This window comes from Dipodomys merriami, unplaced genomic scaffold, assembly GCF_024711535.1.
Source record: "Dipodomys merriami isolate MVZ:Mamm:240054 unplaced genomic scaffold, mDipMer1.0.p SCAF_3, whole genome shotgun sequence".
NCBI classification, from domain to species: Eukaryota; Metazoa; Chordata; class Mammalia; order Rodentia; family Heteromyidae; genus Dipodomys; species Dipodomys merriami.
Genome location: NW_027204492.1, coordinates 28,287,303 through 28,301,272, shown reverse-complemented (window position 1 = coordinate 28,301,272; position 13,970 = coordinate 28,287,303). Strand labels below are relative to the sequence as shown.

General features: G+C 43.6%; 1 protein-coding gene across 5 annotated transcripts in view; it reads right to left on the bottom strand.

The window, feature by feature from the left end:
- Window positions 1–5,177: 5,177 nt before the first annotated feature.
- The window catches only part of Septin6 (septin 6), an 85,660-nt gene continuing 76,867 nt past the window's right edge, over window positions 5,178–13,970 (bottom strand). For 2 of the 5 annotated variants that reach the window (XM_070039826.1, XM_070039824.1), the window contains one exon: window positions 5,178–6,190. Coding sequence is in view for 3 of the 5 variants with exons in the window: in XM_070039824.1 (XP_069895925.1) it covers window positions 6,181–6,190 (10 nt within the window). In the remaining 2 variants the exon portion in view is untranslated. The other 3 variants (XM_070039825.1, XM_070039823.1, XM_070039822.1) reach the window with 2 other exon arrangements.

The window sequence follows — 13,970 nt, the reverse complement described above, 5'->3', positions numbered from 1 at the left end:
TTATCCCGTACAGGCTAGCAGTAAGTCCATGGGAATGCTGGCATTTATTGGGGATTGCTATAAAAACAACTAATGGGCCGGGCGCTGGTGGCTCACACCTGTAATCCTAGCTACTCAAGAGGCTGAGATCTGAGATCACAGTTCAAAGCCAGCCTGGGCAAGAAAGTCCCTGAGACTCTTTATCTCCGATAAACCACTCGAAAACTGGAAGTGGAGCTGTGGCTCAAGCAGCAGAGTGCTTGCCTTGAGTTGAAGAGCTCAGGGACCGGACAGTGCCCAAGCCCAGAGTTCAAGCCCCACAACCGATAAACAAAACAAAACAAAACAAAAAAAAACAACTAATGGTAGGACAAAAAAATAATGTGTGAAATGAGAGTAAACCAGGTGAGGTGTCTGTTCAAGTCCAAATCTGTTAAAGCCTCCTTAAATTCTGATCCAGCACCTGACTATTCAGAAGTAACATTTCTTCTTTTTTTTGGGGGGTCCGGTTGTGGGGCCTTAACTCTGGGCCTGGGCACTGTCCCTCAGCTCTTCAGCTCAAGGCTAGCGCTCTACCACTTGAGCCACAGTGCCACTTCCCGCTTTTTTCTTTTTTCTTATGTGGTGCTGAGGAATTGAACCCAGGGCCTCATGCATGCAAGGCAAGCGCTCTACCACTGAGCCAACTTCCCAGCCCCTCTTCCTTTCTTAAAACTTATTTTTTATTTTCTTTTTTGGTACTGGGGATCGAACCCAGGACATTGCACTTGCTAGGCAAGCACTTTGCCACTGAACTACATCCCAGCCTCTTCCTGTTTGTTTTTTAAAAAATTATTATTATTTATTGAGAGTAGTAGGTTAGACACTAGGGTGGAAAAGGCTCTTCTATTTCCTGCAGAGAGGTGTCTTCTTCGGTGAGGTATTGAGATGAAAGGAGGAAATCCCTCAGGTCCCTGTGTAGGACCTGAGAAATCTGCTGGAACTAAAGCAAGATTGAGGAAAAATACTGTCTACATGTTTTCGAGCAACTGCCTGTAAAAAATATTTTAAAATATGTAAAATAAAAAGGATTCAAACTATTGGGGAAGGGAGGGGATTTTATTATGAGATTAATAATGCATATGCCAAACAAGTGTTTTTTCTTTGTTTTGGTTTTCTTTCCTTTTTGTTTTATCTGGCTAGGGGCGGGGAGAGGGGCACAGAAATGAAGGGACAAAGGGTGAACAAATGCAGCAATGGTACTAGACACTGTTGAAAATGAACTATACGACTGTGAGTGGGGATGGGAGGGAAAAACTGGGAGAGCAAGGGAAGGGTGACATTGTTGTATTCATATACTGTTTTATAGAATGGGAACTTCTTTGTACAACTACTTAAAGATAATAATAAAAAATCTGTCAAAAAAAGAAATATACTTTCTCTGACTTATGTAACTAATTCCTTTGTACATCACCTTTATATGAACAATTTTAAAAGTATGTACTCATTACCTGACCTATGTAACTAACCCCTCTGTATGTCACCTTCGTAATAACAATAAAAATTTAAAAAAATATTGTGTGGGCCACACATCATTATTAGCAGTGTAAAAGGGGCCAGCAGCCCCAGGAATTGCTTTTTGTTTTTGGAGTCAGGAGGCTTTCTCTGAGCCTCTTTGCTGCCTCTAGAACTACACTAACACCCTGGGTTCGATTCCTCAGCACCACATGAGCAGAAAAATCTGGAAGTGGTGCTGTGGCTCAAGTGGTAGAGCGCTAGCCTTGAATTGAAGACCTGCGGGACAGTGCCCAGGCCCAGAGTTCAGGCCCTACGACTGACAACCCCTCCCCCCCCAAAAAAAAAACAAACTATACTAACAGTAGTCTACTCTCTCCTGAATGGGATTAATGCCCTCAAGTTTCATGCAGTGTTTTGCTGTTTGCCCTTCCACTCTCCACCAACCATGTGAGAACAGTGTTCCTACTCTCCCAAAGACTGCAGCAAAAGAAGCCATCTTGGAAGCACAGAACATCCTTTACCAGATAACCAAATCTGCTGGTGTCTTAACTTCAAACTTTCCAGCTTCCCGAATTCTTGAGAAATAAATACCTGTTATTTACAGGTATTTTGTTATAATAGCACACATTGACTAAGACCTTGCTCAAGCTGCTGATCTTCAGCAAAACAAGACTGTAATGAAAACTTATGTTCCCTAGAAAACAATCTGGGGAAAAAAGGAATTTCTTCCTCTTAGCTGCACTGAAAACAATTGCAACCAGACTCCTGAATCAGAATGTGAAAGACACTGGCACTGATTTAAGAGGCTATGTGCTAGCTAGCTTGTAGCTCAGTGGTAGAGCGATTGTCTAACATAGTGTGAAACCCAGTGGCCTCCTGCCCTGAATTTTTATTGACCTTTACTTTAGGAATATTTTTGCATTTTTTGTGCTGGTCCTGGGGCTTGAACTCAGGGCCAGAGCTTTTGTCCTCAAGGCTAGTACTCTACCACTTGAGCCACCCACTACTCCACTTCCAGCTTTTTTTGTGGTGTTTTATTGAAGAGTCTCATGGACTTTCCTGCACAGTCTGGCTTCAAACTGTGAACCTCAAATCTCAGCCTCTTGAGTAACTAGGATTACCATGTGAGCCACCAGTCCCAGACTATTTTACAATTATTTTCATTTTGATAAATATTCTATGATGAGTATTTTTGCATTTGTGTGTGTGTGCACATGGGCTAGTTCTGGGTTTGTTTTTTTTTTTTAACTCAGGACCTGGGCTCTGTTCACTTGAGCCACAACTCAGTTAATTGGAGATAAGAGTCTCAAAGACTTTCTTGCACAGGCTGGCTTTGAACTGTGACCCTCAGATCTCAGCTTCCTGAGTAGCTAGGATTACAGGCTTGAGGCACTAGCATTAGCCTATTTTTGTTTTTTTGTTGTTGTTGTTGGTCCAGGGGCTTGCACTCTGGGCTTGGGCACTGACCCTAAGCTCTTCAGCTCAAGGCAAGCACTCTACCACTTGAGCCACAGCACCACTTTCAGTTTTCTTGTGATTAACTGGAGATAAGTCTCATGGACTTTCCTGCTCAGGCTGGCTTTGAATTGAGATCCTCAGATCTCAGCCTCCTGAGTAGCTAGGATTACAGGCATTAGCCACAGGTACCCAGCCTATTTTTGCACTATTTTTTGCCGGTCATGGCACTTGGACTCTGAGCTTGGGCACTGTCCCTGCACTCTTCAGCTCAAGGCGAGCACTCTACTGCTTGAGCCACAGCGCCACTTCCAGTTTTCTAGTGGTTTATTGGAGATAAGTCTCACGGACTTTCCTGCCCAGGCTGGCTTTGAACGGCAATCCTCAGATCTCAGCCTCCTGAATAGCTAGGATTACAGGCGTGAGGCACTGGTGCCCAGCTATTTTTGCATTTTTAATGGTTAATAAAAAACATAAGTATAATCAAAAGTACAGCTGAGAATGTTAAAAATGTGCAATTCCAAGCCAGGTGCTGGTGCCTCACATGAAATCCTAGCTACTCAGGAGGCTGAGATTTGAAGATCATGGTTCGAAGCCAGCCCAGGTAGGTAAGACTGTGAGACTCTTATCTCCAATTAACCACCAGAAAAACCTGAAGTGGTTCTGTGGCTCCAAGTGGTATACTACTAGCCTGGTGTATAAGAGTTCAGGAACAGCACCTAGGACATGAGTTCAATCCCTATAACTGACCCCCAAAAAAGGTGAAATTCCAATTTTTTTTTATTGGAGCACAGCCATATCCATTCTTTTATGTATGGCTGTTTTCATGCTGCAGTTGAATATGGCCTACAAAGCCTTAACTATCATTAGTCCTTCATAGAAAAACGTTTACTGAGGCTCCAGGGGACAACTGGATATTTTGGAAACATTGCTGCCATATTGTGAGGGCTAGGGGTGTGCTACTGAGGTCTGGGTAGAGCCCAGGCATGCTACTCAATATTCTATAATGCACAGGACAACTATTTGGTTCCAAATGTTCTTAGTGCTTAGACTAAAAAAACCTGAGAGGTGGGCTGGAAATGAGGCTTAGTGGTAGAGTGCTTGCCTAGCATGCATGAAGCCCTGGGTTCAATTCTTCAGTACAACATACAAAGAAAAGGCCGGAAGTGGCGCTGTAGTAGAACACTAGCCTTGAGCACAGAGAGGCTCAGGGACAGTGCCCAGATTCTGAGTTCAAGCCCCGGGTCTGGCAAAAACAAAAAACAAACAAAACAACCCAGAAAGGACCTTAAAATGAGTATGTTCTGGTACAGAGAAAATTCATCTTAAATAAAGCTTGGTTCTTTTATTATTTTATTTATATTAGCTCAGAAAGCCATCACAATGACTCTGCAAGGAAATCACTGGTATTCTCCTTCTCTAACATTCATAACACAACTTACCTCTGTGCACACAGCAAGCAAACCTGCCTGGCTGGAGTCTGTATTTTTCCATACCTCAGGGTCTGCTTCTGCTCAGAGACGTCACATGAGATTATGGTTTTGCTCAGCTGCCCTCTAGTGGGAAAACTGCATAAAAGCAGGCTACTAGCATTTCCTCCGGTATCCTGCAGAGGCCACCAGGCTTCTGAAAATGTGAACAGCACATTCATCCAATCTTCAGCATCTGCACATTAAATAAATAAACCAGAGGAAAGGAAATCCCACCTACTCTCAACCACAATTCTAGAAACTGATCTCTCCTTATTGTCCACTTTAACACCTACAAGTAGGCTTCCTCTGCTGGCATACCCAGGATACAGAAGTATGACTGGATATATACATAATGCTTTTCCAGACAAAGATAATCTGGGTGATGGTCACATGGCAGGATTCAATGACAGAAGGGACACAAGAGTTCTTTTCCTTCTAGAATTAGATGTAACCTGAATCTTGTCCTGTGGAATCTTATTCACCACTTCCTTCACCCATTATTCCACAAGTTAATTAGCCCAACAGATTAATTTAATGCATGCTAATAAAGCAAGCAGAAGACTTCCTGCTCACACTCACTCTGCTCCAGTGAGATTTCAAGGCCAAATGGAAGAAAGGAGTGGGCATGGCAGTCACTGAAGATGATTTTGTGGCCTCTGGTGCTTCCCTGAGCCCCCCAAATCCACCCATTTGGGAGGCAGCCACCCATTCCTACTGAAGGGGAGATGTTGTGAGGCACATCGTCTATTGATTCAAAATCAGATCACAGAGCCATTAGCATTTCTTTGAATTTTATTGAAAATTAACATGGACATTAGAAAGGTATTAAGCTAAACAGTGCTGGTTCTGGGATGTTTTTCTTGGAAAATCAAAGCCTCAAAGGGCCAATGACTGGTCACACCTTTGAGCAAAAAGAACAGAGAAGACAGGAAAAACAAACACAGGTTCTGGAAAACATGCAAAGAGGCTCTCTCAAGAGACACTGAACAGCAGAATGGTATTGATGTTGGTCGGGACATATTGGAATGAACACACTCACATGGTATTTTGATGCAAGTTTAGCCAATGAATTCAAGGTAGATTGATCAACATGAAAGCTCTCTCTCCAGATCCCAAAGCTGAACCAGAAACTTCTCCCCAAAATTCCACATGGCCTTGGAAATTCGAATGGAGTCATTTTGTTCTTTAACCTCAATCCCAGTGTCTCTATCAATGTCTCTTTCCACCTGAATGGTTAAGAGAGTAGACCCCATTATTTTCTCCCTTGCTAGGGTCTGAAGGAGGGCTATGAATGTTGAAGACACAATTTTTTCTGTTGCCTATTTCAGAAGTGTTTAATAGTGGCTGGCAACAGTCAGCCCTCTGAACTAAAGAATTGTTTCAAAAGAAAAACTTCACACTCAAAACCTTACAAGGAGCACATCCACTCCCACAGCGGAGGTCTCCTGCCCCAATCACTTACACTCGAGTGAGTGGTATTGCAGTTTTCTCTCTGAGGTTACCATCTGATCCATTTTCCAACTCTGGTGATTCTTTTCCTGCCTTGTTAGTTTAGAACAAGACACTTCCACTGAAAATACCATGTAAATCAGAAGAGAGCTTCTTGCCAGGACACGGGGATACATGAACCCTTGTTGCATGTGGTGTGAGTGTATATGTGTGCAGTTGGGGGAGGAGAGATAACTGGTTGATTTCTGGTTTGAGACCATATGGAACCCTAACTCTTCTATCATGGCAGTCTTCTCCTTTAGATTTAGTGCAGCTGCTGAAGACAAGATTAAAAAAAGCTGGAGAGGGAGAGAGAAAGAGAAAGAAAACAGGAAATTAGCCACAGAAAAAAGGACATCCAAAGTGAGACAAGGGAAAGGCAACTTGCAGCATGAGGTAGCACAGAGTCTACTCTGAGAAGACAGGTTAGGAACAGAGTCCGTGGGCTGGCACCATAGGGAAAATCTACAGAGGTTTCCAGAACACTACACATTGGTTTAAAGCTTCTTGGTTTAATTAAAAATAAGCACATATTACAGCCACATTTGAATGCCAAATGATTAAAACAAAAATAAAAAAAAAACTGATCCGAAATGCAGCTGGGGAAAGCAGACTTTTTTTTTGGCTTAAGGGAAATGAAGTGTGTGCATGTGTGTGTGTGTGCGTGCGTGTATCCATTTCATCCTAGTCTTGGAAGATAATAGCACACGTCATTTCTAATGACTGGTTTCATTTCATCGCAAGTAAACAGAATAAAAATAGTAACAATTGTATTAATTAAAAAAGCCTTTTCTGTCTACAGTGAGGAAGAGCTACGCAGTGATATAAGCATCCCCCCACCCCCTGCAGCCCCGGTCCTGGGGCTTGAATTCTGGGCCTGAGCACTGTCCTTGAGCTATTTTTTGCTCAAGGAGAACACTCTACCATTTGAGTCACAGCACTACTTCCAGCTTTTTTAATTTTTGGTGGATAATTGAAGATTAGAGTCTCAGGGACTTTGTTGTCCAGGTTGGCTTTGAACTGTGAGCCTCAGATCTTGGCCTCCTAACTAGTATTACAGGCATGAGCCACCAGTGCTGTAATGGCCTCATATACACTCACAGGTTAGATTTTTATTTACCAAACTTCCGATTACAAGATCATCCTGAGCACCTGTTAACCCTATATTCACTATTTCTAGATATGCAGGAAGGCTGACCCCAGAATAACAGATGTCTTGTCCCAAAGACAGAAGGGTGGGTGGCAGCAACTTACTTAAGAAGCTGCCCTGGAAACTTTCCTTTGCCCATCCCCACCTGCCCCATCTCTGGGTGTTTTATATAGGGTAAGAACCTTCAAGAGACCTCTAACCCTGACTGTGTTAAAAGACCTTGTTTCTGGCCAGGTGAGGTGGTTCTATACCCATAATCTAAGCACTGGGGAGGCTGTGCCTGGCTACACAGAGACATGGTCTCAAAACATGAGGGTTAAGGTTGGAGCTCATTGGTAGAGTGAGTGCCTGGCATGGGTAAAAGGCCCAGGGTTCCATCACCATCACCATCAAAAATAAACAAGCTTGTCTTTGGTGGAATGGATTGGGAATTTAAAGGTATTTTTTGTGCCTGTCATGGGGCTTGAAACTCAGGGCTTGGGTGTTGTCTCTGAACTTCTTTTGCTCAAGGCCAGTGCTCTATCACTTGAGCCACAACTCTACTTCTGGCATTTTGTGGTTACTTGGAGGTTAAGAGTCTCATAGGTTTACTGTCTGGGCTGGCTTCAAACTGCAATCTTCAGATCTCAGTCTCCTGAGTAGCTAGGATTACAGGCGTTAGCCACCAGCACCTGGCTAAAACTGGCTTGCTTGTTTGCCAACAAGAGTAATGTGTGCGTGTGTTGCTTCTTAGTATTGTCTTGCAATACTTCAACAAGGTCTAGAAACTTGGTACCACTGTGATTTTTTTTTTATAAAGGAAGTGATCACAAAAGGAAAAAAGAAAAAGAAAAGAAAAATAAGGTGGTCATGGTGCCAGTGGGATTGGAAGACAGAAGGAGCAAGTTGTAGAACTCAAAAAGAAGCAGTGGGGCTTGAAGTATACAGCAGGGATTAGGGGAGGGAATGGGGGGCTCAGCTGTCTGGCACCCCAAAGGAAAGCTGTCAGTTAAAATAAGAACCTTCATTTAAAAGGCTAAGTGGAGTCCAGTCCAGCTGTAGCGGGGCATACTATTCAGTACACAGCCATAGGTTACTGCAAAGGAAGGGCAGAAAGACGGCATATTAGCCACAGCATTGGTAGCTGGCCTCCAGCTCTTTCATTCTCTCACTGGCCAAACAGCAAAGGCCTGTACTTCTCATGGCCCTAAGAATGGAGACCTTACTACTTCAAAGGGGTTCCCACAGTCACTATCAAGTGGTATTCATGGTCAAAATTAGGGCTGGAATAGTTTGAAAACATCAAAACACAAAGTTAAGGATCTTCCCAACACAATACCTCTATTCTTCTGGGTGGATAATTTCGTCTCTTCTTACAGGTAACACGTGCAAAACGCATTTTAAAATTATCATCCCATTCCCCAAATAAGACCAGAAAATTCATCCAAGCAAACCCCCAAGCACTTCATTCTTTTCCCAGTCAGCTCGCCACTTTTATATGATGCTGGGACTATGATTTCTGCTATTGATCACATTTTATTGGGATGGCAAAAAGCCCCCTGGGAAATGACCAAGAAGCTCTCAGAATTCTGTAAATCTGTCAACTCAAGACTCTAGGCTGGTAATAGCATTCAAGTTTATTCCCTTCTGCATCTGTGGGGTAGCCAGAGATTGGGGTGGGAGGAGATTTATGCTATTTGCTCAAGCAATTGTGTTTTTATGGAAAAGGGCTTGGTCACTGTAAATAAACTTGTGGTGGACTTTCAATGTGGCTTCAGTGCAGTTACTGTGAATGACTGAGAACAGAAAAGGGCTGGGCTAGGAGGCCAGAGGAAAAGGCATTCCAGAATCTCCCATTTGGAGCCTGAGAAAGGACAGTGATTTCTGAAGACAGGGGGAAGGGACAGGGAAGACCCTAACTGGGTCACAAGGAAACTAAGGGGGACAGCTGGAACATGTGGAAGCTGCCTGGTATCTACCCACTCACGGTGGATAGAAATACATCAGGGAGGCAGCAGCGATGAGAGTTGGAATGGGGAGGCTGGTGGTTAAGAAGTAGCAGATGGGCCTCCTGAATGTGTTACAGTCTGGCAAGGATGCAAGGATAAGGATGTGGGGGGAAGAGTAAGGGAGTGTGTGGACAGCTGGAGAAGTGGGGTAGGGGTGGGGGACTGGGATGCAGGATGCAGCTACAAAGTCTGTTAACTTCTTGATCAGAGGGCAGGCACCATCCTCTGACTCTCAGGGAATCTATCAACTTTTGCAGGAAGAGAAGGGAAGGCATGGGTTGTCTGACATATTAGAGGAGGAGTTAGAAAAGGGAGGACCAGCTCTGTTGTGCAGGAAAGGGCGCTTCTACAGGAAGCCCAAACTGAAAATGAAAAGAGAAGTTGGGTTAATGAATGAATGGATTAATGTACCAAAAAAGTCAGAAGAAAATTAAGTCATGATGACTAATGAATAAATTAGAATATGGCTGTTAGATGGCTTTATTGGCTCCTACAAACATGCTTTCTCTCTCATACATGCACACACAGCCCTGAATGGCAGCAGTAGTGGCATTAGAAAGCAAAATAATGGCCGGGAACTAGTGGCTCATGCCTATAATCCTAGCTACGAAGGAGGCTGAGATCAGAGGATCAGGGTTCAAAGCCAGCCTGGGCAGGAAAGTCTGTGAGACTCTTATAAACTCAATAAACTACCAGAAAACGAGAAATGGTGCTGTGGTTCAAGTGGTAGAGCACAAGCCTTGAGCTGAAGAGCTAAGGGACAGCAACTAGGCCCAGAGTTGGACCAAAACAAAAAACAAAAACAAAACAAAACAAAAACCCAAAAACGAAATAATGATTGAGAATCACATAAATCTTGAGAATTACAAAAATATTTTCTCTGTGTGTGCTGATCTTGAGGTTTGAACTAAGGGACTAAGCACTGTCCCCAAGCTTCTTTTGCTCAAGGCTAATGCTCTACCACTTGAGCCACAGCTCCATTTCCAGCTTTTTTTCTTTTCTTTTTCTTTCTTTTTTTTGGTAGTTTCTGGCAGATAGAGTCTCACAAAGTTTCCTGCCCAGGCTGGCTTTGAACTGTGATCCTCAAATCTCAGCCTCCTGAGAACTAGGATTATAGGCATGAGCCACCAGTACCTGGCCCACCTAAAGACTTTTTAAACTCTTTTTTTCTTAAGTACTAAGTTCTGACTAATTCCCTACCAATACCTCTACGAAACCTTATACAAGAATCTATTTAGCAAGTATCCTAAGGGCACTGGATGCTACACCAGGCTCATGGCCAGTGTGTTTCCTTGTCCTTTAGGAAAAACAGAAGAACTGAAGTTGCAGGTAAGGTATTCCTCAGAGCTGGCCAAGTCAGCTAAATACATAGTCCTTAGTCAAGAGGCTGGAGATGGGTATAGCCCACAGTTACTTGAAAACCTGAACTATGGCAGTGCCCTATTGGTTCTGTTCCCATAGTACTTTGACCAATTTCCCATTTGAACTTCATCCCTACGACAGCAATAGGACAATTAGTATTGATCTAGGTGACCCCATCCGATTGATATACAAAGGAGTTAACTGCCTTCCCTGGGGTCACAAAGAAAGGGTCACACCTAGGGTCTGAGTTATTTCATGAGAATCTTCTCATGATCCTACAGTAACCCTAAGAAAAAAAGTTTGGGAATATGGCTTAGTGGTAGAGTGCTTGCCTAGCATGCATGAAGCCCTGGGTTCGATTCCTCAGTGCCACATAAATAGATAAAGCTAGAAAGGGAGTGGTGGCTCAAGTGGTAGAGTGCTGAGCAAAAGAAGCTCAGGGACAGTGCCTAGGCCTTGAGTTCAAGCCCCAGGACTGCCAAAAAAAAAAAAAAATCAAGATTACTAGATATTTGTAGAATATATTTAAAGTATGTGCATATGAAACTGTGCAGGGACTTCCTCAAAATTTAAAAAAAAAAACACTTTGATTATATAAATACCCACTCTGGACACACACACACACACACACACACACACACACACACACACACACACACACACACACACACACACACACACACACACACACACACACACGGACTTCCTCAAAATTTAAAAAAAAACACTTTGATTATATAAATACCCACTCTGGACGGACACACACACACACACACACACGGACACGCACGCACGCACGCACGCACGCACACACACACACACACACACACACACACCCTAAGGTAAATGGCACACACACACACACACACACACACACACACACACACACACACACACACACACACACACACACACACACACACACACACACACACACACACACACACACACACACACACACACACACACACACACACACACACACACACACACCCTAAGGTAAATGGCAATTTATACCAGGAATTAGCAGGCACTAACACACTGAGTGGTCCTTGGCTGACTCCCTCAAATTCTTCCTTCCTTCTTTACCTCTCAGAAATGTGGTAAAGTTAGATATCACACAGAAAAATATTGTGAAAGGTAAAAAAAAAAATTTAAGTAATAAATATTACATGAATGATGGGGCTGGGAAGGTGGCTCAGTGGTAGAGTGTTTGCCTAGCAGGCAGAGGCCCTGGGTTCAATTCCTCAGCACCACACAAACAAAAAAATAAGCAAATGTTACATGTATGCTTGCTTCTTATTTTGTTCTTTGTCTATGTTCTAGGGAAAGAATAATAACAATTAAAAAAATCCATTGTCAGCCGGGCAGGCGCCAGTGGCTCCTGCCTGTGATCCTAGCTACTCAGGAGACGGATCTGAGGCTCTGGGTTCAAAGCCAGCCCTTCTGAAAAGTCAAGATTTTTATCTCCATTTAACTGCCAGAAAACTGGAGGTGGCGCTGTGGCTCAAACTGATAGAGCACTAGCCTTGAGCAAAAGCACTCAGGGAGTGTCTAGGTCCCTAGTTCAAGCCCTATGACTGACCCAAAAAAAGAAACTTTCTCTCCTAATTATGAGTTAGGCACTACTATGAATAGGAATGCCTAAATAACACAAAAGTTAAGGTGAAACAGCAAGTCTCACTCGGCCTGCATTCTGGAGGGCCTCTGCAGGGCACTTACAAGTGAGGGCTGAGGGGAGAAGAATGTTACCCTTGTTGCTTTCAGGTACTGAGCCAGCAAGGCCTTCCCTGACTATTTGGCTCAGAAATGTTTTTTGGTGGTCTACAGGGGAGAAGTTTGCCAGGAAAAACCAATCTACTTGGGGTTGGATGTTCTAGCTGTTTAGCAATAGCAATAGCCTCTTGTAAAATATTTTTTCCAGAATTCATTTTAAGAATGATCACTAACAATGATTTTTCAGGGAAATCATGGCTAGCCAAGTACAATGACATGAATGAGCCAAATTCCAACTCAATAAGAGTTATATTTCCTGCTTTCCTCAATGAAAATGAGAGAAACTGAGCCATGTGCTGGTAGCACACACCTGTAATCCTAGCTACTTAGGAGGCTGAGATCTGAGGATCATAGTTGTAAGCCAGTTTAGAAGAAAAATCCATGAGATTCTTTTTTGGGGGGCGGGGGTCCGGTTGTGGGGCCTGAAATCTGGGCCTGGGTGCGGTCCTTCAGCTATTCAGCTCAAGGCTAGCACTCTACCACTTGAGCCAAAGCATCACTTCCAGCTTTTTTTTTCTTTTTGCTTATGTGGTGCTGAGGAATCGAACCCAGGGCCTCAGGCATGCAAGGGAAGTGCTCTACCACTGAGCCACCTTCCCAGCCCCCCCAGGAGATTCTTTGTTTTTTTTTTTTTGGGGGGGGGGGGTCCGGTCGTGGGGCCTGAACTCTGGGCCTGGCCACTGTCCCTCAGCTCTTCAGCTCAAGGCTAGTGCTCTACCACTTGAGCTGCAGTGCCACTTCCGGCTTTTTTCTTTTTGCTTATATGGTGCTGAGGAATCAAACCCAGGGTCTCAGGCTTGCAAGGCAAGTGCTCTACCACTGAGCCACCTTCCCAGCCCCCCATGAGATTCTTTATCTCCAATTAACCACCAGAAAACCAGAAGTGAAACTGTGGCTCAAAGTGGTAGAGTGCTATCCTTGGGCAAAAAAAAAAAAAAAAAAGCTCAGGGACAGTGCCCATGCCCTGAGTTCAAGATCCACAAGTGACATTAATTAATTAATTAATTCTGTACTCTGGGCTCTTGGCTAGATCCCATACTCTATCACAGACACTTTGCTCGGCAGTGGCCCACTGCAGTGGAGAGATAATTAAGACTTTACATTCTTCCTAAATGAAGAGCTGCTGCTTAATTACAGTGCACTAGCCTTTAAATCAGCCAGGAAATCATTGAATTGTTCGAATTGTTCTTCTTAGCATGTTTTCATTCCTTCTCAATACTTAATATTCCCCTAAAAGAACAAAAGTTAAAAGGGCATTTAGGAAATAAAGGGCATCTCTGGCCATTTTAGTTATTTTTAATTGTTTTTCGTGTTACAGTCCTAGGGCTTGAACTCAGGACCTGGGAGTTGTCGCTGAGCTTTGGCGCTCAAGGCTAGCACTCTACCACCTGAGCCCCAGCTCTACTTTCAGCTTTTTTTGTGTGGTTAATTAGAGATAAGAATCTCACACAGACTTTTCTCTCCAGGAAGGCTTTGAACTGTGATCCCCAAACCTCAGCCTCCTAACAGGGATTATAGACATGAACCACCAGCACCTAGCTTCCATGGTAAACTTTTGAGAAGAATAAATAAGCCTAATTATGTTAAATTAAAATATGCATACTCTTGGGCTGGGAAGGTGGCTCAGTGGTAGAGTGTTCGATTCCTCAGCACCACATAAGCAGAAAAATCCAGAAGTGGCGCTGTGGCTCAAGTGGTAGAGCGCTAGCCTTGAGCTGAAGAGCTGAGGGACAACGCCCAGGCCCAGAGCTCAGGCCCCACGACCAGCAAAAAATAAAATAAAATATGCATACTCTCTTCCTA